This window comes from Atheta coriaria, unplaced genomic scaffold (assembly GCF_025399875.1).
Source record: "Atheta coriaria isolate IRGN ID8LTWV9N9 unplaced genomic scaffold, Caltech_Dcor_3.1 hic_scaffold_5_pilon, whole genome shotgun sequence".
In the NCBI taxonomy this organism is placed as follows: domain Eukaryota; kingdom Metazoa; phylum Arthropoda; class Insecta; order Coleoptera; family Staphylinidae; genus Dalotia; species Dalotia coriaria.
The window spans coordinates 7519024-7542168 of NW_027045447.1; the positions used below are offsets into that span (position 1 = coordinate 7519024).

General features: G+C 42.1%; 3 protein-coding genes across 6 annotated transcripts in view; all 3 read right to left on the reverse strand.

The window, feature by feature from the left end:
• The window catches only part of Yip1d1 (Yip1 domain-containing 1), a 148522-nt gene that overhangs the window by 73230 nt on the left and 52147 nt on the right, over positions 1-23145 (reverse strand). The window lies entirely within an intron of this gene.
• Positions 10598-12731, reverse strand: LOC135792503 (UDP-glycosyltransferase UGT5-like). The gene is made up of 4 exons (XM_065303155.1): positions 11749-12731; positions 11469-11688; positions 11190-11409; positions 10598-11114 (listed from the first exon to the last, which is right to left on the reverse strand). Exons 1-4 carry the CDS (start codon positions 12574-12576, stop codon positions 10814-10816), a joined length of 1569 nt encoding a protein of 522 aa, XP_065159227.1. The 5' UTR covers positions 12577-12731; the 3' UTR covers positions 10598-10813.
• Positions 13248-14859, reverse strand: LOC135791928 (UDP-glycosyltransferase UGT5-like). Its single transcript, XM_065302517.1, has 2 exons — positions 14026-14859; positions 13248-13974 (listed from the first exon to the last, which is right to left on the reverse strand). Exons 1-2 carry the CDS (start codon positions 14812-14814, stop codon positions 13606-13608), a joined length of 1158 nt encoding a protein of 385 aa, XP_065158589.1. The 5' UTR covers positions 14815-14859; the 3' UTR covers positions 13248-13605.

Sequence of the window (23145 nt, forward strand, 5' to 3'; positions counted from 1 at the left end):
AAGTAGAATGGCAGGACGATGGTGGAGGCGCCGGGCTGGCATTCTTCATTGCGCTCGCCCGTTTTCCGGCGCGCTGCGAACGTTTTCGTCGGGCAACAAAAGGCAAGGCGTCGCTTTAATTACTTTATAAGACAACAATGTGTTGGTAATTTTCCCGACTGCTTATCTAATTTCGTCGCTGCGCTACACCAGCGTTACGGTGTAACGCAATCCACGTTTTCATTCATGCACATTCCGCTTGAGCTTTTGATTTTATTCGTGGCGCGCAACCTAGAAACCTAATGTTCAAGTATACCACTGCAGCAGGTAAGTATGTGTGTGTGGGAGTATGTGGAGGGCATAAATCGACCATTAAGTACACCACGCTGCGTATTAGTCCATGGCGCGGCGCTGCGGACATTCGCGCAATAAATTACGTAAATATTTGATGGCGTGTCGTCTTATTCGCGCTGGCGTGCGATTGCGTTACACTTGGGGTTGCGTGCCATCGGTCGATCGCCACTTGCCCGCCGCCATTTTCCACGTGGCACGGAAAAAACTTCAGCTTCACAACGCGCACGTTCAACAATAGCGAATTTAATCCTTTCTTTCGCCGGGTAGATTTCAGAGTTTTTGTGCAACAATAACGTAGCCAATATTTCCATCGAACGATATATCGTGCGCAGGCTAATAGCAGGAAAATTTCGTTCAGTTCCGGTGGCAGCGCTCGGGTGGAAACAACACATAAGTAATCAAAGTTGAAAATGTATAAATAACAACCTTGTTTCACTTCGCTTAGCTCTCAGCTTGATATTTCCAATATTTACAAAATAGGTTACAAGTCAGAAAACTACGTGGGAGGCAGGAAAAAACGAATCGAACAAGGACTAATTGATAGGCAGCGACCTTCCGTCATTCATTGGACATGAGACAATTTTATTTATATTGCTCAGCGGCGCGAGTGCCTCGCCATTCATGAATTGTTTACCCATCGTCTTTTGTCTTAAATAATTCAATGCGCTTTATAAATTTTTCGGAGCGTAACGATCTAGTCGAAAAGAAGCGAGTTCACAAGCTCGCATACGCGCAGTATGTGCGAGTAAACTTTGCAAACTTTTGGAAAGTAGGTTGACCGATACACCGAGTGTTACAGAAACACAAATTTAACTTATTCTTATCTTCGCAGAAGGAAGTTCTTTTCTTGGATTTACATAGGATTCATTTACATGTACGATATTCTCTCAGTTGACAAAGCAAGCGTGTATGTTGTGAGTTGAGAATTCTTTTCATGTGTAAATCAGAATACAAATTCACATCGACATCCACATGTATTATACGCGTGAGATCATTACCGCGAATTATTTCTATTACTCATCGTCTTGAGACGGTCCTGTCTGCCCGGCTGCTTGGGTTGTGGGCTTCTGTGCCGATGACGAAGCATGTCGATTTGGTAAAGGTGGAAGAGGAGACGCACCGCAACCTATGCTACGTGCTCTGCGGCTGAGCGCACCAAATGCCTTTATATAAGGTAAGTTACTCATGAATAAATTGCACGCCGTCCTCCTCAATGTGCGCCAAAGCGTACCGAGACCCACAACCGCAGTATATGACTGTGTGTATGTTTTGTATTTTCTTCATACGGAATGTTAGTAGAATATTATTATTAGGAATTAATAATTCCAGCGGAGTTAATTTAATTTCACGCTCAATCATTGCATAATGCTTGTATGATGGCGGTAAACTGTTTTGATGATGTGTCACTATCGTAAAGCACGGGGATTAATTTGCGATGGCGCGAAATTAGAAAATACCTGCCGCCACCTGATGCCGCGGACATGTTTACGATGTCGACGTGACATACCTAGACGCCTAGATCGTGTAAATTCACCCGCACGTTGGGGTGCAATTAAATTGCGAAATGTTTATCGTCAGCGTGTGGCAGAGTGCATCCGGATCATTAATAATTCCAATACGATGAATGTAACTAATCAGTTTTATTGATGATTACTCATGTCATGATAATTAATTCTCATCACTTGATATGTTTATGTGAATGTTTAAAAAAAAGGTGTTTTTCGAAAAGTATACAATTGCACGTTGAAAATTTCAACATTAAAGTTGAATTTGTAACGCTTTGATGTGTCACGACACCGAAGCGAAAGCAACTCGCCGACGAAACCGTAATGAATAAAACACAAAACTCAAATTATGATTGCACTGCTGGTTCCGTAAGCCGCAAGCGCTTCGACGTGCATCCGCAGCTACCATTCCCGATGAAGACGAAAGAACTAAGACGACGATAATAACAGCAGTCCGTAGTTCCACTTCGGTTGTCAGGGACAATGACGACGACAAAAAAGCAGTTCTCCATCCTGCTATTAACAGAATCATTCACACTGCGCACGCCGCAGAAGTAAAGTCTTCTATGTATAAGAATACATCAGTGATACAACAAACCTATCGCAAACGAATGCTGGATTTGGATTCGGATGCGACACGACGCGAAACGTATGCGAAGAAGAAAAAAAAACCTCCAGGTCCAGGTTTGCCTTTTTGATCGTCACGCCGCATACGTATTACAAAACAAGAAAAGACGAGAAAAACGAGAAACAATACATCAAGACGCGCAACAAAAGAATACAACAAACACGGTGGGATTACAATAGAACATCGAAGAATATAGTTAGAAAAACTAGTCGTAACGAACAACGAATGAGTAACGCTCCATTTATTTCGCAATAATTCAAATTATAACTAACCGTGAATATCCTGCAATCTACCTTAATAAAATAAATTTCATTTATATGAAATTCCACATATATTTAATTAATTAACGATGAATTATTTGCTAATGGATGTTTATGAAATCAAATAATTGTAGCGCGTCAAACAAAACATGCAATTAGCAAACACGCGTGAAAACTGTGCATTTATATAAACAAGCAATTATTCAGGGATCAACGACGAAAAACAAATAATATGGCTGCAATATATTTGTTTGAAGATTGCTAACGATTGAAGTTCGGAGCGAGTTGCAATAACCACTGCAATAGTTTGATATGATAACAATTGGTTGTAATTTTCGGCGTAATTGCTGATTATGCTAATGAATTGTTGAGCGAGGCGTACATCGGGCCGTGATTACGGCGATGGTGGCTACCTGGGGGTACCAGGCGGTGTGTGTTTGCCAAATAACGGGGCGGCGAATGATAAAGCACGTGCATTGCCTGTACTTGCAAGCGCACAACCGACCTATCTCAATATATCGATTAATTTGGAGGAATTATGAGTTATTGCTTGTATTGCTAATCATTGTATGCAACCTTAGTTACACTAAACTCTAGAGTAGCACTAAAGTGACAACATGGCAAACTTTAGATATAAATTTGAAGTAAATGTATTGATTTCTCCGTAGAATTAATAAAATATAAACAAAAATGACTTGGAATGATTAGTGGATAATTTTTGGGTTGTGATTATTGTTAATCCGGTCCTGTGGTGTAGAAATTATAAAACTAATTGATTTGTTGGCACGAGAGTAGCACCGTGCGTAGATCTTAGCCGCCCGCCGCGGCAGGTATATAGAAGTACTCCGGTAGATTATAAAGCGGCGTGGGGGCGGCAAACGCGCGCGCGTCTGGGGTGTATTTAAATAAGTTAATAAGGGTTAGTGGGAACAGCAGAATAATAGGGATTGCTGGTGGCACTCGGTCGGAATCCGGGGGAATTTCCGCGCGCGGACCACTGGGGGATAAAGCGCGCACTCGTAGCCTACGTATGGCTGTGCGGCGGTTTGGTGTTATGGCGAGGCGGCGGCGAGTGCTCACGAGCGCAACACTTTTATTCTTATCAGGGGCCAAAAAGTATAACCTTCGATAAAACCACGAAAATTCGCATCTCGCCCGAGCTGGAAAAAGTTTGCGGCGCGCTGCCGCCTCGTTTTGCCCGCTACAACTGTTCCCCACGCCGCTGTGCTGCCGCCGCCCCCCGTCGTGGTTAGTGCCGCTCCTGCAAACGACTCTTCTTACGGCCACGTCTTCTGCGGCGGTTGTGCTCAAACTGCTGAACGAAACGCGCGGATCAGAAGGCAGCGAAAGAACCGCCAGATTTTAGTCAAATACGATTCATGAATACTAAGTAATGCGTTTAAGAAGGAAAACGAATTATATTTTTCCCAACACACACATACACCCACACAAAAAAAGCTTGGAAATCTATACAATTTACATAAAATAATCATCTTTGGAAGAAAATGTCAAAAAATTAAAATTAAAATCATTTTTACGTCAAACACCAATTTTATTAGAGAAAATTGTAATTTTTTCGTAATAATATTTCGCGAAACCTTTGGTAGGAGATAAAAGTCAGTTGCAAAACGGTTGCGATTCACCTGCAGATCGTGCGGCAGAAGAACGATGTAAAAAATTGTGGATATCCAATTTTATCCCCTTTCGTAAGTAAAAAAGTTTATAATTTACGTTCGACAGGATCCGCCGGTCGGCGAGGGAATCACTAGAATGCGCGTCCGTTCGTCGGGCGCGGAGGCGGCGCGCCCGCGTTGATTCAGATAGACAGTTTGAACCGATTTTGCATATTTCAATAAAGAAGTGAGCGCGATCGGAAACGACGACGATTCTTTTTCGAAAATAGTACGCACGGACACATAAACCCTACTCGCGCTCCCGATTTTTTTTTTCAACATTTAATCCCTTCCCTTTTTGCAGCGGATAATAGTACGCTCTTTGAATTCCAATCATCATCATCGTCGCCGAAACTGAATTTTAATTTCGTGCAACATGAAAAATGATGTTTGCGCCGAAATTTCGAATTCAAACGCGTTAGAACCCAGAAGGTATTGTAAGGGTGTGGAGCATTGTCCTCGTAAATTGTGAAGACGTCTCGAGCAAGTTTATTTACACAGTTATTAATACGTAATCTAAAGGATGTGCGCCCGTATACAACACGCAATTAACAATATACGACACACGTCGCGTCTGAGGGGTGAGTGTTCAGTGTGCGGGCGCATGTAAGGCAATGCAATTGTGATAAGGATATTATCGGCGGCGTGCTATCCAATTGTGACAATGAGCCAAGTACTTGACAGATAAGCGGCGAATGCCTGCGAGAATTTATATCTGCTTCCTGCCGAGCGCGAAGGTTGGAGAATAGTAGACTCTTCGCGCAGCGCCGCCTCCACATGAGCATAAAGCCGTTTTGTTTGGCGTCGGTAAAAGCGTCGCTCTACTCTGCCAGGACTTGTCTCACAGTTTGGCGAAGATGCAAAGCCTTGCACTTCGAGTTCGAGGGGTTGAAGGGGTGTGCGGTATGCTGCGGTAGGGGTGGTACAATGACAGTGATGTAGTTTGGTTTAGTTATGGCGAGAGATATAATTATTATTATTAAGCGCAACTTTAGATTGTTGCCGCAGTGCTGGTGGCGGCAACGCGGGGGGTGAATTCTACCCGGGCGATTCGTCTATTGCGCATCGCCTCGGCTGTTATTGCTGTTAATTATGGCTACGAGCGAGTCCTTGTTGTACATCATAGTCAGACCGAAAACTGACAGGTTTTGTGTGCGCCCCTAAACATCCCACAAGCGTGCGAAATTGAAAACTTAAATTGGTGTGCTGTTTCCTGCTTTACGTCCGTAATTTGACCCAGTTTCGGCTAAAAGGAAAAAATAACCCGTTGTAATTATTTCGTACTATCGCACCCCCTGAACTATGTATTCGTGCTCTCTTGAGGGTTAATTTATTATCACAACTGCGGGGCATACACATTCGGTGGTCGTGCACTTTCGTCGCTGCGAATATTGAATGTAATAAAAGTTGCAGTGAAACTGGGAAACAATTTTTCTTCTCGGATATATTTTCCAATATCAATGTTGTTCGATATTTTCGTTTCACGCGCAGCTCGCCGGAGAGCATATATCGCGAGATTGAACTATAACCTCCATTCATCCTTTTGTTTTTCTTGCCGCTCTTCCAGCGTATACGTCTTTCATTGTTTCGATCGCTGTTGTTTTGTTTCGCCTTTATCTTCACCCAGTCGGCGCAATAAAAAACGACAAAATGGGATCCTAACAACCCCTGTCGTTTATATTATAGAAAAACGTTAAGAACTCACATCGCAGCGCACGCACACATATTACATCAGCAGGGAGTGAAAAACTCCCTTCGAGATACACAACGAAAATCTTTATGAGATGAAATTTGTCCGTGATTTTTTGCTCGTGGACACAACGCGCATCAAATGCACACAGATTGTGTTAAGGGTTGCGACAAAAAAATGTGACCCTTTGATGAAGAGCAATCGGTAATTTTGCGCGAGTAGACAACGCCGACGACTTGTTTCAACCCTCGTTACACCGAAGTTACTTGCCACCGTCCTCTCATACCCCACACCCGAATTTATGGGCCACTTAGCCTCCCGAAAACAATTAGCGAAAATTATGCCGCGAGTGGTGAGCATGCTCGAGTGTTGTTCAAATGCCGTTTTCGGGTTTCGCGTTGTTGTAATTGCGGAACGATTTCCATCCCCCGCACGGAGGGCGAGAACATTATCAACAGTTTTATCACAGCCGCCACCACTGTCGGTGCATCTCTTCCGAGGCGAATAACTTCATTAAAATATAATTATCGCTAGAGTATTATTATGCGCGTGACACTTGAGCAGCATGCGTGCACGACGATGTGAAAACCCGTCGTCTCGGAGATGGATATTGTAGGAACGATTGCGTTCAAGCGTCACGTCGCGCTCGGATGGCCGGCGGCAGGATGTGCCAAGCCAAACCAATCAAAATTCAACAATGTCACAATATTACAATGTCATCGCCGAACCTTAGATGATAATCTTACATCAACTGTGTGTGACTTCACCATCGTGAGATCCGTTTTAGTTTAGGTTGGGCTTTGATTATGCGGAATAAAAAATTATGGTTGACCATTCGTATTCCGCAATCCTGCTAATGGCAAACCAATGACATATGAAATCAAATGATCCATATGCCACCCACGCAACCGAAATGACTTGTTGTATGCAGTGAGAAAGGCTCACTGAGCGCGAATCGATAACTGCGTGCGATTTTTTTCCTCTCAGGGCTTGTGTTTGAGTGTGCTGATCCCGAAACACGCGCGGGCCTGGCCCCTGCCATGGGTGGATGGTTAATTAGTGTAATTGCTCGATTTATTGAAGCTTGAATTATATTTGTTCGTTGGTGTTTCGGGCGTTGCGAAGGCATTGTTGTCGGCCGCCATCGCGGTGCGGGCCGTTCTGCTACGACGGATAATCGTAATCGCGAAACGTCCGTAGAGCGTACGCGTAATCCATAACTAAATTGTGATTTGTGGCGAGCGCGCCGCGGACGGCCGCGCGGGTCAATAGCAGTCGGACAGCGGGACAGCACCGAAATGAGATGAGGCATGAACCGTGACTTGAATAACCGTTCGACCGTTCGACGGCGGCGGCGGCGCCGGCTGCACACGTATCAAAAGTTTGCCAACGCACACGCGCTCCTCATGGAGTGGGGTAATAATTTTACTTGCAGAAAAATGACTGAATATGCAATTCATACATGTAGGTTATAAAACTGCGCATTGCGTCGACCTTGTATATTCCCAAAACAAAAAACACAAAAAATTAATTTCTTTAGCAGATGCGTAGAAAAAATTTCAACATCGTCACAATAGATAAGCATATTAACATAGGTGAGTGGCCTGGCAACATCAAACAAACATTTCCTGCTCGCACCGCGCTCCAATTCTTTCTTATGTTTATGTACTTGTCTATTGAACGTAACGTTATCTTATCTAATGCTAATTGCGCTGGCTAAAAATATTCCACGGTGTAATTTATCGCCGTGAGCGTACGACATCGTGTGCCAAGGCTGCTTATCAGCTCGCCCATTCACCTATTGTAATTTCTAGATTTATGCAGAATGCAAACCGACAATATGCTTATGCAGCCGAGAAGACGTCGGGCGTTATTTACCTAAAAAGCGCCGGCCTGAATGTAATTAATAACGACCGCCGCAATTAATATCGGCGCGAAACGTATGCAAATTTCTGCTCAGCGTGCGTGTGCATCCAGGGCGCGCGCAGCCCACACTGGATTTCGGTTTCGGTTGGCGTGTGTATCAACGCTAAAGTTTTAGACTTTCGCAGTTTATCTCGAGATCTATCAGTGGCTTTATTGCCATTTATCACCGGGGCGCAGCTCGACGAAACTGGGTTGAAATTGTCGTTGTTCGTTCGGGCGAATTAAACTCGCGAAAACGAAAACAAAACAAATTTAATTTTAATTCTAAATAATAAAAAAATACAAGCCAAAAATAAATTTAATTTCGTAATTAATCGTTTCTGGTATAATTAAAGGGTTATCAAGTTAGGCGTAGATTAATATGCAAGCGTAAAGGGTCGAAACAAGCAGTGGCTCTTCGGAAAGTGCCAAAGGAAAGAGGAAAAAATCAATTAACAGTAACAATTGTATTATGCCCTACGCCTCCGGAGTGAAAAAGCCGCCCCCGTTCCAAGAGCGTGGAACCTTGGAAGACGGTGGGAAGCGACGACTTTGCAGATAACTTAATTAATTTTCTAAACAGGACCGGGCCTACCTTCCAACTCGGCGTGTCTCTTCGTCTTCGCCTGACTAATTCCATTGCTTTCGTACACTTTCATTTCTACATAAATAAAACGCCGAGGCGCGACACTTTGTACCCGTCAGCGTTATTAACTAAAGACCAGTAGTCTCCTTCTAATGGAACTTTTAAATGAATTAAATATATCAATTGTCTGGGCTCCTTAGGAACCGAGTCGCTCGACGTGCGAAAAAAGAAAAGCAGTCTTCATTCCGGCTTGTATCTTATCGCGACGCTATACTATTGTCACGTGTACGCCTGGACAATCCGAGTTAAGCTCTGAATTTGCTCGACATTTTAAAAGCACGCGGCTTATTATTCAGGATTAGCAAGTGGGAAATATGATTATCAAAAATTACCACAATATGTATATAGGAAGGTATACACCTATACCCGCATGAATATTCTTGAAACGAAGTACTTCAATTTAAAATTTTAATATACCCAGCCGTGCAACCAACTACAATAAACGCGGAGAGATATTAAAAACGGATGCGAATCAAAATTAATTAAATGTCATAACGTGACGCAGCGGAAATCGTTTTTCATTACGTTCTCGAATTCACCTGGCACCGCCGGTACAGGGATGCGTTTGCGTTCGCACCTAGATTTATTAACCAGAATCCGGAAAGCCTATTAACGCGAAAAAATCTGTTTGCGTATGTAAATGCGAGTAATAAATAGCGCATTTTAATTAATTGAGCGCCTTTCATCTGCGCGCTGAATTTTTAATAAACGCTTTCAATTATTATTGGCCGACAGCGCGCGGGGTACGCACCAACTCCCCCTAGCGATAATTTTCATTAAAGCGCATTTGCATACTGCGCTGCGAATTAAATATTAAATTATTGCTAAACGAAGCGAGCGCGCTCACGCGGCTCGAAAACGACGCGCACAACAATGCGATATTAATGTAAACTGTTTATCGTGTTCATTTGACACGTGTATTGCGCTCGCGGATTGCCGTCCGTCCAGCTTGTTATTGTCGACTGCGGACACAATTGAATTAATGCTCAAATGTGCGAGTAATAGCATCAAACCGCGATAATTTTTTATTTCACGCACTGAATTATCATCTCTCACAGACACAAATTAATGTGACATATTTATTCTTTCTGTGACTCATCAATATATCTGTTTGCTTAAAATTTCCTACCCTTAATTGAAACCGGTCGTCTAGGACGATTTATAATAATAATACTAAAAAGATATGTTTCAGAAGAACGAGTATGACATTCCGGTCGCGTTCGAAGGGTGAGACCACACGACATAAATCAAGTTAAGCTCGATGGCCCACCCCTGGTGCCACACTAGTTGTTACATATATATTTATGCGTTGCGCCGACATGCAAGTCATATTCGTCATGTCCCTATGAATCACCACCCTTGCGAGTATCGAAAAAGCGAACCCGATTTGGAACGAGTGGACCAGTACCGCAAACCCAGGCGACTGGAACCGTCAGGCAAACAAACAGAAATGACTTATTGCCCTGTTATCCTTACTGCCGAAGATGCTTGGACTGTTCCACTCTCTCCATTGTCGGTCCAGCTATAATAATTGTACCCGTAGTCCTTCAAAGCCCAACGATGGTTTCATGTTTCGGCAATTTATATTTGTTCAGGATAATTGTACGAGACGCGCATTGGTATTTGTTTACGGGTTTAGGATCAATATTTGAAATCTTAACACTTCATTGGAAGCAAAGCAAGTTCCTTGCCTGGATTTGTACTAATTCGACTCCTCAGCGACCGGAAACGTGAATATGCTTGAATTGAGATACTACAACTCACCAAACTTGACGTAATTTCGGGACACTTACCTGAAACAAATAAAAATTAGATAAGATAAACATTTCATACACTTCACATTGTTTAATTAGTAAAAATTAATCCTACTCGTTGTGTCAATTGGTGGAGGCGCTGAGACCGGATATATTATTTTATAAACGTGTTACGAGTTTAATTAAATTCAGCTTCGTTGTAATACAATTTTTTAAAAAGCATTTCTGCTTGGTGTTTTTTATTATTTTATTTATAAAAGTCATACAATGCAAAAATCAACCTATTCAAGCTATTCATGGCACATCATGAATACAGCCGCCACACGGCACAAATATTTTAATAAATTACGCCCCTCGCCTCTCGATCAAGTAATGGAAAAGTCCGCGGCTCGCCACGCGGTCGTGCGCAAGAAAAGTGATTAATTTTTCTTCAGTTTTTCCGCGTTATCGACGCGCCCGAAGAGGCATTTCTTCGCAAGTTTTATCATTAATTTCACGCCAATGTAGATGAAAAATAGCTTCAGCAGGACGACGCCGAGCAGAAAACCAATAACGTCGATCATGTAATATTCAATAAACGTTGCATCGACGGTCGGCGATCTCATGTGGCGCGCGCCTTTGTGCCGTATGACGTACTCGATCCACCAGACGGTCTTGTCCACGGCCGACATCGGCTGGTCGGTCAATATGTCGTAGACTTCTTCCAGCCGCAATTTGTATCTACAAAAGGCGTACATTGACTTTAACATCTGCAGCAGCAACAGCAACAGCATTATCAATTCATGTATAGCTTACTTGCTGTCGTTGACGATTTCCAGAATGGAGGATTTGAACGTGTCCTTGGTGATTGAGGCAAAGTTGAGACGTTTGCCGATACCAGCCTCTTCGACTTTTGCGGCGTTGCCACGCTGGTCTCCAAAGAAGGGAATTGCGAGCACGGGGGTTTTAGTGTACATGGCCTCGTCCAACGATTGAAGACCACCTTGGGTCACGAAGATTTTTACGTTCGGATGTCCTATATTAATGAAATATTAGCAACCTAAGCTTTGACCACAAACGGAAACAAATTATTACTCAGAATATCCTGTTGGGGAGTCCACTTCATGATTCGAACGTTTGGTGGGAGATTATCTAAGTCAGCTTCGAATTTCCACAAGACTTTAAAGGGTAATTCTGATAAAGCTTCAAGAATTAAGTTTCGTTTCTTCAAAGACAAAGAAGTACTCTTAATATTAGACCCAAAACTTAAATAGACTGCTCCATTAGTAGCACTATCCAAAAATGCTTTGATATCCTAAAAATATCAAAAAAATAAATTTCTAAACCTTTAAAAACAATTATATCCAATAGATACCTCTGGTAATGGCTTAGGAGGTTTAATGTGAATCCCATTGAATTCAATAACAGCCGGTACATTTGGTCTGGGTGCATGTAAAATAGGATTATAATTCACCATAACCAAATCATACTCCTTGGAAAGAACATCGATTTCATTTACCAGCTCAGCACCAAAGTGTGGTGTTAGAATTTCAAAAAGTCTGGGTTTGATTCTTCGCATCATCGTCACGCCAATAGTAGAGTGTATATAACTGTGGATCTTCTGCCAGAAAGTAAGTTTATTCGAATATGGCAGATTCAGATCAGGAAAAAGAGAAGAATGCTCAAAGTTTCCAATCATGCCATTAGAACCCATATGCAAGGGTAATGAACCAATGCCAACCATGCCCGTACCATAGATCCTCTTGAATGGTGTCGTAAAATAATGTGGATGTTCGGTAATAAAAATATCAAAATGATTGGATTTGCTACCATTGATAAGTGCCTTAACTCTTGGATGTGACAATTGAGAATCCACAATCTCCATATAAGCGTTGATTATCGGCGTGAGGTCAGTAGATGCCACCTCTTCGTTTACACCAAATGAAGAAATGTTATATTTATTCCAGCTGTAGTAAGAAATCTCTTCCACGTCAATTTCGTCCACGTTGGTCAAGTTGGCATCGCGCATAGGGTTTGGAGTGATGACAGTCAAGTTATGCCCACGGTTCGCCAACTCTCGGATGATGGGATGAAAAGTTATCTGATGGCTGAGCGAGGGTGCAGTGAAGTAGCACAAGATGTTGGCGCCATTGACAGCTCCCAGCAGGAGGAACAACGTGACGACACTTTGCAGCAGCCACATTTTCACTTATACTTTAAGATGAGCACTCGCACTAGCGCGGTCGTTGCACGGTATATATACAAATACAATTTCCTTTAATCATCATTAATAGTCAAGTGTCAAACGGCTGATAACGAGCGCGGCATTCAAGCCGGCAGTGAAAAGTGAACTAAAGTCCAATTTTTAATAGCAGCACTAGTTACGTGCATGTTTTTGTTTTTTGTGCCGTGACGTGAAATGGTGTTATACTGATATTTTCGCAATAAACTGTCAATAAAACATTTCCATAATTATCATTATCACTGTATAGTTAACCATTTTTTTGTAGATTATGCAAAATTACTAGAAAAATATACAACTTTGTATAAAGTTCATTGAAAGATTTCATGAATGAGATTTTTAGATAAGGCATATCAATCAGGATGTGACAGTTCCTTTTTGGATTAATCAAGTGATTAACTTACGCAATCAATTTGGACAATAGTTGATGAGATTGAGGACACGTACTTGACAATTTTATTATCAGCTAGTAGCAACGCACCGCCGTTTAAAAACTTAAAACTTATCATGACAATGAAACTGTCCAAAAAATATCCGCTTATTTCATAAATTATGTACATGTCAGAAAAATAGGTTGAAAAAGTTACAAGTTTCTATTACAACATGCATATTTGCTTCGTAAGTAACCACACTGACAAATTACGATTCTTTATTGTATTTGTAACAAATTAATTTTTTAAACAACTAAATATTAGCAACGCCTCATGATAACAAAAGTGATGCCAACAATTACCACGATATGAAAAAGAATGATGTCCAAATTGAAGAATTGAATAAAGGGCATGTGTTTGGACTCGCCATGCAGGAATTTGACATGTTTGTGCTTGGCAAGATAGTCGACCCAGAATGCGATCATGTCGACCCCTTTGATAGGTTGTGTTCGTAACGCGATCGATCTGTCCATCATATTCTCTTTATACTTTGGATCTTGAATGACTCGCACAATTGCCCCCGCTAGGTCTGAAGCTGCAAAGTTCGTAATGTCCAACTTCAACCCCATGTCGTTGGCGGCGATCTGATCAGCATTTCGTTCCTGATCAAAAACATGGGGAAGACAACCATTGGAATAGCTTGGTATACAGCTTCCAATGTCGATTGATAGCCACCGTGACTAACAAAAGCCTTGATGTTGGGGTGACCGAGGAGTGAGACTTGATCGACCCACTTGACAACTTTGACGTTTGGAAGCACACCGAGATCACATTTACCACATTTCAGGATGAAATTATAAGGTAGTTGTTGGAATACTTCCAAAAATTGTTGTTTTCTTTCCAGTGGTAAGTTATCTAATGCAACTATGGTTCCCATGCTTACATAAACAACTCCTTGGGTAGAATTATCCAAGTAATCTTTCAATTCCTAGAAATAAATCCTATCAAAATACTACTAAAACCAAAATTGTATTTATACTTTTGTTAAAGTACTAGAATCATTAAAATGGGTGGGACCAATGGGTATGACATATCGGGGAAGTGATCTTGCAGGTAAAAACCCAGGAATATCTACGAAAAGTATAAGATCTGTATTGGACCTCATTTCCTCCGCGGTTTTGGTAACCTGCGGAGCATATTTTTGTGTTTCTTCATTAAGAAGATCAGAGAAACCTTCCATAATAAAATAGTTTTCCAAATGATGCCTCCAAGTCATCATTCTTTCTGTGAAACTCTTCGCTGGTTGGTCATATTTTAATTGCCCTGTCATTCTGTGCATGAGAAATTCAGGTATGTACACATTAGATACAGCAATAACAGGCGCCTTGAACAATTCCTTCAATAAGGGAGTAAGAACCATGAGGTATTCCGCTATCACCAAATCAAATTTGTTTTCTCCAGATGATTGATTCAACAATTCTTGAATTTCTGGTGAATTAAAGAGGTATTCATGACTGGCCTGACATGTTCCTCTAATTCCTTCCATTGTAAGTTCTCTAGGTGGATATGTATCATAAACCTCAGGGAAATTTTCTTTAACTTTCAAAAACTCCTGGTGGAAATTAATTTGTCGAATCTGGTGACCCTCTTCTATCGGAAATTGATCAATAGTGATCAAAGTAATATCATGACCTCTCCTCGCAAGGTCATTGATGATTGAACTGAAGACCATGGTATGGCTATATCCATTGATGAGAAACACACCAAGAATTTTCGCGGGATATGCAAAATTAACACATAGTAAAATATAAACCAATACAGTACTCATTTTCACTCAAATGACTGTAAGGTAATGGAATTATGCGACATGTGAAAGTGGTAGATAAGCAGAAACATGTATCATGTGACAGTTCAATTTATCATCGGTGTCATTGCAGTTCTAGATACACAAAATACTTTATTTAACACGAAGTGTGACAAATAGAGTGCAAGCTTATATTTCAGGAATAATTTGTGTACGCCTGACCAAATTTAGCCTCTGCATGCAAAAACAACAAAGCGCGTGCCCCGCTTAGCACCGACTTCCCAGCGAGTTCGCCGACGCAGCTTACACCAGAAGCTCATTCCGACGCGCTAATCCATTCGAATATCTGATGCAAAAGGACCGCAGAGTCGCGGTTTTTGTCCGCTCGAACACATTTCGTACTCTCGCGCGCGCACGCTGGCTTTAATCTCGCGCCGAGCTGAAACTCGACAACTTTGGCTAACCTCACAAACTTGTTCATTTTTGCACAAACCGGCGGCGAGTGAGTGAACGTTTGCGTTCAGGCTGCACTTTTCGGACAGCGGCGGCGGCGGCATAATTTCGCGCTAGTAAAAACTCGCTCAATAAAATATCCCCTAGGATTCGCTATATTCGCTAGAATCTTCCTTTGTCGTTTCTTCCGCGGTCTTGTTTGGCTTTCAACGACTCGCCTCGTCTATCTTCCAGGTCTTCTAGGTCTTCTAGGACGCTTAACATTATTACTGCCGCCGCACGGAAGGTCATGCCACTCTGCACAGGGCGAAAGGTAAACATAATTAACATATTTTTAAAGTCACGCCCGGCGTCAAGCAGTCACTGCATTATGGAAGCCGACGTTTGATGATTTGCTTCTGGGGCTGAAAACGTGCGAGCGTTCGGGAAAAAAACGAACGCGCGCGCAAATCTTTCCGCCAACGACAGTTTGAAACAGCTAGTAGACTTGTTAGGTCTCTGTCCTGCGGTTTTTAGGACCACGCTGGGGGTAAGCAGCCTCTTCATTTTGATATAACTCTGCTTTATGGTGCACGGATCGATAGCGAGAAACATGACTTGCATCGTAATATCCTCATTTACAGGGTAACGCCAGATTTATCTGCGGCGAGAGACGCGCCACAGCCAAGACGTCAACGACGTCGTGGAAAGCGCACAGAAAGCGAAACGAAAAAAAAAACAGCCCACACGTGGTCTGTGTGTGTGCGGGTGGCGAAAGTCCCTGCCGCGCGCGCAAATTACGGTAAATAGGGCCCAACAACACTCTCGCGGATAAATATATTTTCTTTAATCGTAAATACCACGGGCGCGACGCGGCCACATAAACACAAATCCCAATTCGCAAACTTTTTAACGCCGCGCGGCAGCGGGACGTAATGCTTTTTATAGCCCATCGGATGATATACGCAATCGTAAAAAGCAACGCGTTCAAATTGATACTCACGCATTACGCACGCTTTTCATATTTCCACACGCAGAAAAAACTCCAGAGGAATATCGAATTATATTACGAGAAATAAAATAAAAACAGAAAAAGCATGTAGCACTTATTTTTTGGAGCTTAAAACCTGTTTGCGGCATTGTGGCATAAAACAAAATTATAACGAAAAGAAGTAAAGATTTTACGTTGACTTGATCAAAAGCGTTTGTAGAAAACTACCCTCGTTTATATACATGTATGCTTATGTAAACTGACCATGCAAAATCCACCCTCTCGCCGAATAAAGGCTTTATTCTCAAGAAAAAAAATATAAACGTGCAAGTGCACGGTCTGCACGCCAGCCCGGCAACAATATCCATAAAGTGCGTGTTTTTCCTGATTGACTTAGATAAGGGTGCCCTCAGTCTGCATGGTCGCAGGGGCGCAACAGTCTGATAGAAGCTTATCACGCTTTACCTGACTGCATGCGCACACGTATATTATTTTTTCGTCTCCAAGACGTGTTCGTGTTTACTTGCCTGGCATCGTGACATTGGCAAAAATAAACCAGACGATGCACAAAAAGTCATCGGAAACCTTATATTAAATTTACAATAGCGCATAATTTTCGGTAATTTATTTTTTGCTACTAAATAAAACACGTGCGAATTAAAGCGTTACTTAATTAATCAGCGCGGTTTGGCACGCTAGGATTTTCTTCGCGATTAAGTCTAGACGTGATCCAGGCGTTGAATTTATAGTTTTCCATTGCTTCGCGTTCCTGAGTTCCTGAGTTGCCCAGGAGAGAAGCTCGCCGGCGCGCTCGAGCCGAAGAAAGCCGTAATAATTAAATTTATTTAGGACCACTGACTACCGCCGGCCGCACGATTGCGTTCGTACTTCTTTATCACGACCCTAAATTCTCACGGATTAATAAAATAAATACTGCTTTTTCGCTTCACAAAAAAATACAGGTTACAGATATAAAAATAAAACGAGTTGTAAATTGAATATTTTTTATTCGTTTCGAATATATTTTTGCGCGTCAGATGAAATCCATGTTCACTCACGCGTTGGCGTCGAGCACATGGAAATAATTCTTCATTCAAGTGGTGAAAGGCTTCAGCGTAAAAAAGTAAATTAAATAGACGAATAGAACGTGTGCGTGCTGAATGGTGAAGGCGCCGGGCTATCTTTCAAGTGTAATTTGCGCATCCTGACGACTCTCCCGCCGCGAACGCCTGCGTTAAATATGTATGTAATATTTGTCGCGACGAGACCACTTCTTGTCGGCTCGCATCAACTCCTGCGGGCGTTCACATATTGCAGGATATTCTCCACATTACTTTCGGAAATGTTTTCTTCTGCGTTTGGCAAAGTAAATTATTTAAAATATTCGAAACGTAAAAGAAAACTAAACATGTTATTTTTTATTACGTGAAGTAAGAACTGAGGCTAAGAAAGCATGACCACGACGGACACGTTTTTATTTTCCATCTTGGCAAAGACGGAGGAGATGGAAAGAGAGCGCGAGCTTTTAATACGAGCCCTGAGCCAAACACGTACCTGAGCATTCATTCGACATGACAGTTTTATCTAAAAACACCATGGGACTCTAAAAAGGACTGTAATTGTGTTCGCGCTACGTACACGACATCCACATGGCACAAAGAAATAGACACGACGAATAAAAACACTGCGACGACGTTTTCTACTCGTTCGAACGAGCAAGCGGGGAAAAAATACAGCAAGTGTCTGGCTAATTTGTCAAACAGTTTGTAAAGGTTATTTTAACCAACACCTTTTTTCCAATATGCAGTTTAAAAATGCATACACAATAGTATTGTACTGGAAGTTGATATAATATTTAATAATCTACTATTATTTCAAATTTAAAGACTGTATAAATATAAAAGGTATAATATTTTATATTCACGGTGAATAATTAAAGAAAATAATGACAGTAGAGAAAGAAAACATAGAAAATGAATAAAAGTTAAAACAGAGCGAGGAAATGAACCACATGATAGATAGAAATGGCAAAGTCTATTATTTTATATTCAGCACGTTCGGAAAGTTTGAATGAGTAATAATTACGCCAACCGGACGAGTCCAGCGTCCGAAAATCAAATAACATACACGATGCACACATTTCTCTAAAAACACACTAAATTTCACTAGCCGGAGAGCTTTTAGTGTATGCATTTTCATTAAAACTGACGCGCCATAAAAAGCTCGGCTTAATTATTTTCCATTAGTGTGGTTATGAATTTTTTATTTGCAATTAATACGTGACACACTGTATAAAAAAGCGTGTATCGTGTTTGCGTACACATTTCGTATAATAATTATTATCCCTAGGTACAATTCGCAATCAAAACACGGCGTATTTCATGCATGTGTAACTTTTCTCCCCAGCCAGGGTGCTGTTTTAATTTCATAGACAAGCGCACCGTGAAAATTGCACGTCCTTGCGGAGTTTGCAGGACGAGCGCGCGCATTAAAGCAGAATATGTCGGTTTAAACACCCTGGAGACCAGCGCGCTCTCGGCGCGCGAGAGAGATCTTCATGGTATTATTTTAATATTTTTATTTCGTCACCCGCTTAGCCTCGCAAATTAACAGCGACTCGCGCAAGGATAATGAGTTTTTTTCGCTCGAGCTGCGCGCGCGTTATTAAAGAAGATTAATAAGAAAGGAGTAAACAAGTTGTAAAACAAAAAGAATGCGAAAATGAAAAGAAAAAAAAAACACAGCGCGCTTGCACATTAAGTCATGCTTACACGCAAATTTATTATCTACTTAATTAGAGAAATGCTTCACTCTCCGCTGGGGTGCTTCGCATGCTCCACTTTTGCGCGCGCCGAGAAAAGAAGCTCTAGTAAGATATCACGGATAAAAAGGAGAGGCTGATTTATCGTCGGTATATAAGTAGATGATCCATGTTTTGTCGCAGCGGAACGAGCGCCCCGCGCGCTCACAGCAAAATTTATTGCTTCGCCGAAAATAAAAACAACCCCTCGCGGCGAGCGCGCCCTGATGTGTATTGATGCGACGCCAATAATGCACGCGAAATCATCGTTCGATGTGTTTATCGATTTCTGCACGCCACTATCTCCCGTCCTGTGTCCTGCAGTGACATACATCCCCTGCCCACCCTCTATAAAACCACCCCTTATAATAATGTTTGGTTCGTTATTGAACAATTTCGAAAATTTCCGCACGCTCCGGGGGTGATTCAGAAAAATTTCGATGGGGGACGCCAAAAAAACAGCAGCACGCCGAAACAGAGTCGAGAGTCGCGGTGGGGATTGTCCCTTTACTTTATGGCTTGCGGAATTTAAGGAGACCTTTGGGGAAAGTTTTCAATGCTCGGAAAGTGGAAACAGACGTCTTCAATTAGCTTTTAAAACAGTTTCAACTTTAGCCGCGGCGAATTTCGCCACGCAAGAGGCTTTTAGTCGTAATTCCCATTGTGTTTTTATTTTCGGCTGCAGGCGGGCGTGTGTCGAGCGACGCCTTTCAATTGTTCAATTACCAAAAGCTTCATATTTCCCCAAACATTATTGTGACACTAATTAAAATTGTTTTTCAAGCGGGTCCGCTTGTAATCCGATCCAAATTCAATCTTTTGACATTTTAATTTATCGTTTTCCTCTACTACAGCACCAAATATTGCATACAGCTTGTTTAAAATGCAGAAATAATACCTAGGCAAAGAATTTAATTACACCGCTTAAGTACGTTAATGGATTTACATAAACATTGTATAACTCATAAACAATGCCGGCGCAGGACACGGGCTTTCCGCTCGACTCATATAAGCACAAATTCTACGCGAAACTTTTAATGCATTCTGAAGAACAAGCCCAGCACTCGCAGCTTGCAGCTCTGCGCTGCCATGCCGTTACAAATTGCCATCGAGAACTTTCCGCCGGAGACAATCTTGGGTGGAAAAACTGTTTTTCCCGGCGCGCGCGCGTCTGTTCGAGTTTTCTTCTTCTTCTGTGCGCAGCGCTGCTATTACCGTAAGCTCGTCGCTCATCATCATCCCCATGATTTCAGCCATCAACGTCGTTACTCGTTCTTTCGTCTACTTCTTCAGTCTTAAATTAAAATTACATTATGCCATTAACATGCAAAGTGACTAACTACCATTATTAACTATCTTAAAAGTGAGCATAATTGAAGCGGTATAACGCAAGTGCTATAAGAAAACTCAAACTGCGCAAGCGCACTAGCGCATAACTTCATGCCGAGTTCAGTGATTGTTAATTTGTGAATTTTAAACGTAACATTATAAAATAATAAGACTGGAATGTAATAATTTAGATAATTTGACGTAATGGCTCATATTTCAGTGAATATTGCGGCAATGTATTTCGCTGCGAATGCCACAGCCGGCGGGGCGGCGCGTTGTTCGGGCGTCAGGTCCGAAAAACAGAAGGGATATTCTTTAAGTTGGCAGTGTGCGCGCGCTGGCAGCGGCGTGCAAACTTGCGGAATAAATCCATTCTTAGAGCTTGTTTTGCTTTATGGCCCTCCGGAGGCACACTTTTTGATTAATCCTCGTTCGTAGTTATTATATGGCGCAAGTTTTTTTCACCCCGCGTGTACAACATCCCCGCACGAAGGCCGGAAGCAAATGCGCGTGGGTACGCGCCCGGTGCTCGTGTCTGATTGATTTTTCTCCGGCGTGCATTCTCGCGTGCACACGCCGAAAATCTTAACAGCATATTTTCCCAGCCGAGGAAGCAAGATTGGATGCGAAAAAACCGGAAATTATTAGGAGAGCCTCGGAGGGTGTGTCTAATGCGACCTTATGCGTCGAAGATAATTGGATATTAGCGTGCCGTGACAAAGTCATTTTTCGAGGGTCGGAATATGTTTGAATATATTTTATGCAATGCTGATTCCGGCGTCGTCGGGGAGCCACTGCGCAATCTTATCAAACGCGTGAGAAAACTAGAGGGTAGCAAAAAAATCGTTTGGTTTCTTTCAATTCGCGAGCTCGAGCTTTAATAAAAGTTTGTTTCGCAAATACTAGCAGGACGAGCACTATACCAAACCCGCAGTGGCAACACAGAGTACCGAGTCTGGTTGTGAGCCCGCCGGCGGTCGCAACGCGTCGACATACAAGTCTGTTTGCCGCCCTCGAGGCGATTGAATTCCGCACACCTTTGCCGCCGCTCTATTTCAAAGAAGTTTACACTTTGCTCTCCATCCGCACCTTGGCGGCGGTGGCGCAATTAAGCTGCAAGGAAAATAATACGAACTAATTTAATTCGCGCTGCCAAATTACGCGACGATTGCATTCAGTACGAAATAACGCAAATAAGTATTTTTCCTCTTCACCTACACGTAAAATGCTTCGTTTGTTGGGGGCGAATAAATATCATGAGTACTAGTATTTCTACAAACCTTCCATTTTTTCTTTCCACGCATTTTGAAGCAAGGAAAAAGTTTTATATCTTTTGGTATAGTTTATAACCCTTGTAACATGTGTAACTTAACCTGGTTTGAAACACTCGAGCGTCCGGGCCATGCGAGCGCATCAATCATGGACATATGCCGCGTTTCGGCGTTACCTAATAATGTATGATCGAACCTGAAATATATTTATTGTTAGACCGAAAACGATGGCGCAGTTTTTCGCAACGTCTGGTGCCAAAGATGTGGCGTTGCCAACGTCTAGATTTATAAAATTATACCAACTGCAATAACACTTTTCAAAATCTTTATAAAACTTCTTTTAAAATTAAAAATAAAACCCTAAAAACTAAAACAATATTTTTGAGACAGAAAAATATTTTTACTTTTGGTGGAGGCGCCTATAATGAAAAAATGATTCCTTTTGTTCTACGAACGTGCTGTATGAACGGGTCTAGGCGTACATGTGTTATGTATAGGAAGCGATGAAACGAAGCGTTCCTGTCGTCGTCTCCTTCATCGTTACCGTCGTCGCGTCCCTCACGATTCCGGGATTCTTGATAAAAATGTCGAAAAACATGAGATGCTGACAAATGTGCGCCACCCCGTGATATTTTCACATTTCCTCTGCGTGATCATCCTTTCAATTCTAACACTCTATTTATAATCCGGTCCGCCGCCCCTCACAGAAAAAAGATTTCGTATTTATTTACTGCTTACAGCTTATATCAATCAATGATGTGATGCTCGCTTGAAATACATTTTTTGCGTCGCCGCAAAAGCGTTAAGGTTCTCGCACGTAATTACGAACAATTTCCAATCGACAAAGAAGTAGATTAAACTTGGGAAACTTTATCAATAAGATACGCCGGCGTGTGGGTGGAGGATATAATCGTCTTGAAGGGCAAACACCTTCAACCCTAAACACCCACAAGTAAATCACACACACACACAGAAGCGGCGAAAGGAGTTTGATCAATAAAACGCGCACGCATTTATAAAGTGTTAATGGAAAGCGTTTTGGGCGTCAATAAGACAAAATCTAACACACACCCCCGTAGGTAGCAACTTGCGTGTCGCCGAAATTCCGCCAAACTCGCCGTAATTGCGTCAACGAATTAGCACAGTTTCGGAATAAGATTAACGCGTTCGGCGTGTTATTAAAATTTGATTCATAAAGTTACGCCGCCCGCCACATTAATCGCATCAGTGTGCGCAATTTGTCGATTATAGCTTAATAAACAACTCCAGCGTGGCCTTGAAGTGCGCCTAAAAACTCATCGGCACAATTCGCGCTGATTCAAAAGCTCGACTTGTTTTCGACTGTGCGCTTTTTGCGTTCAGCACGCTTTTTCAGCTCGAATTGTTCTCTTCGCACAATAGGGGATGAGCACGGAAACAAATGAAATTCATTTGTTCTCCAGCGTTAGTACACACGCGAATTATTTAAAGGAAATCATTGAATTGTAACGACTACGATCGTAAATGGACATTAATTTCTTAGCGTGTTTGTG

Bases quoted from the DNA above. Each gene is read 5' to 3' on its own strand.
- LOC135792503 (XM_065303155.1), bottom strand. From the start codon at position 12,576: ATGTGGCTGCTGCAAAGTGTCGTCACGTTGTTCCTCCTGCTGGGAGCT. The intron at 11,410-11,468 runs GTAATAATTTGT...TCATTAATATAG, and splicing joins TCCCCAACAGGATATTCTGA to GACATCCGAACGTAAAAATC. The intron at 11,115-11,189 runs GTAAGCTATACA...CGCCTTTTGTAG, and splicing joins GAAATCGTCAACGACAGCAA to ATACAAATTGCGGCTGGAAG.
- LOC135791928 (XM_065302517.1), bottom strand. From the start codon at position 14,814: ATGAGTACTGTATTGGTTTATATTTTACTATGTGTTAATTTTGCATAT. The intron at 13,975-14,025 runs GTATAAATACAA...ATTTATTTCTAG, and splicing joins ATTCTAGTACTTTAACAAAA to GAATTGAAAGATTACTTGGA.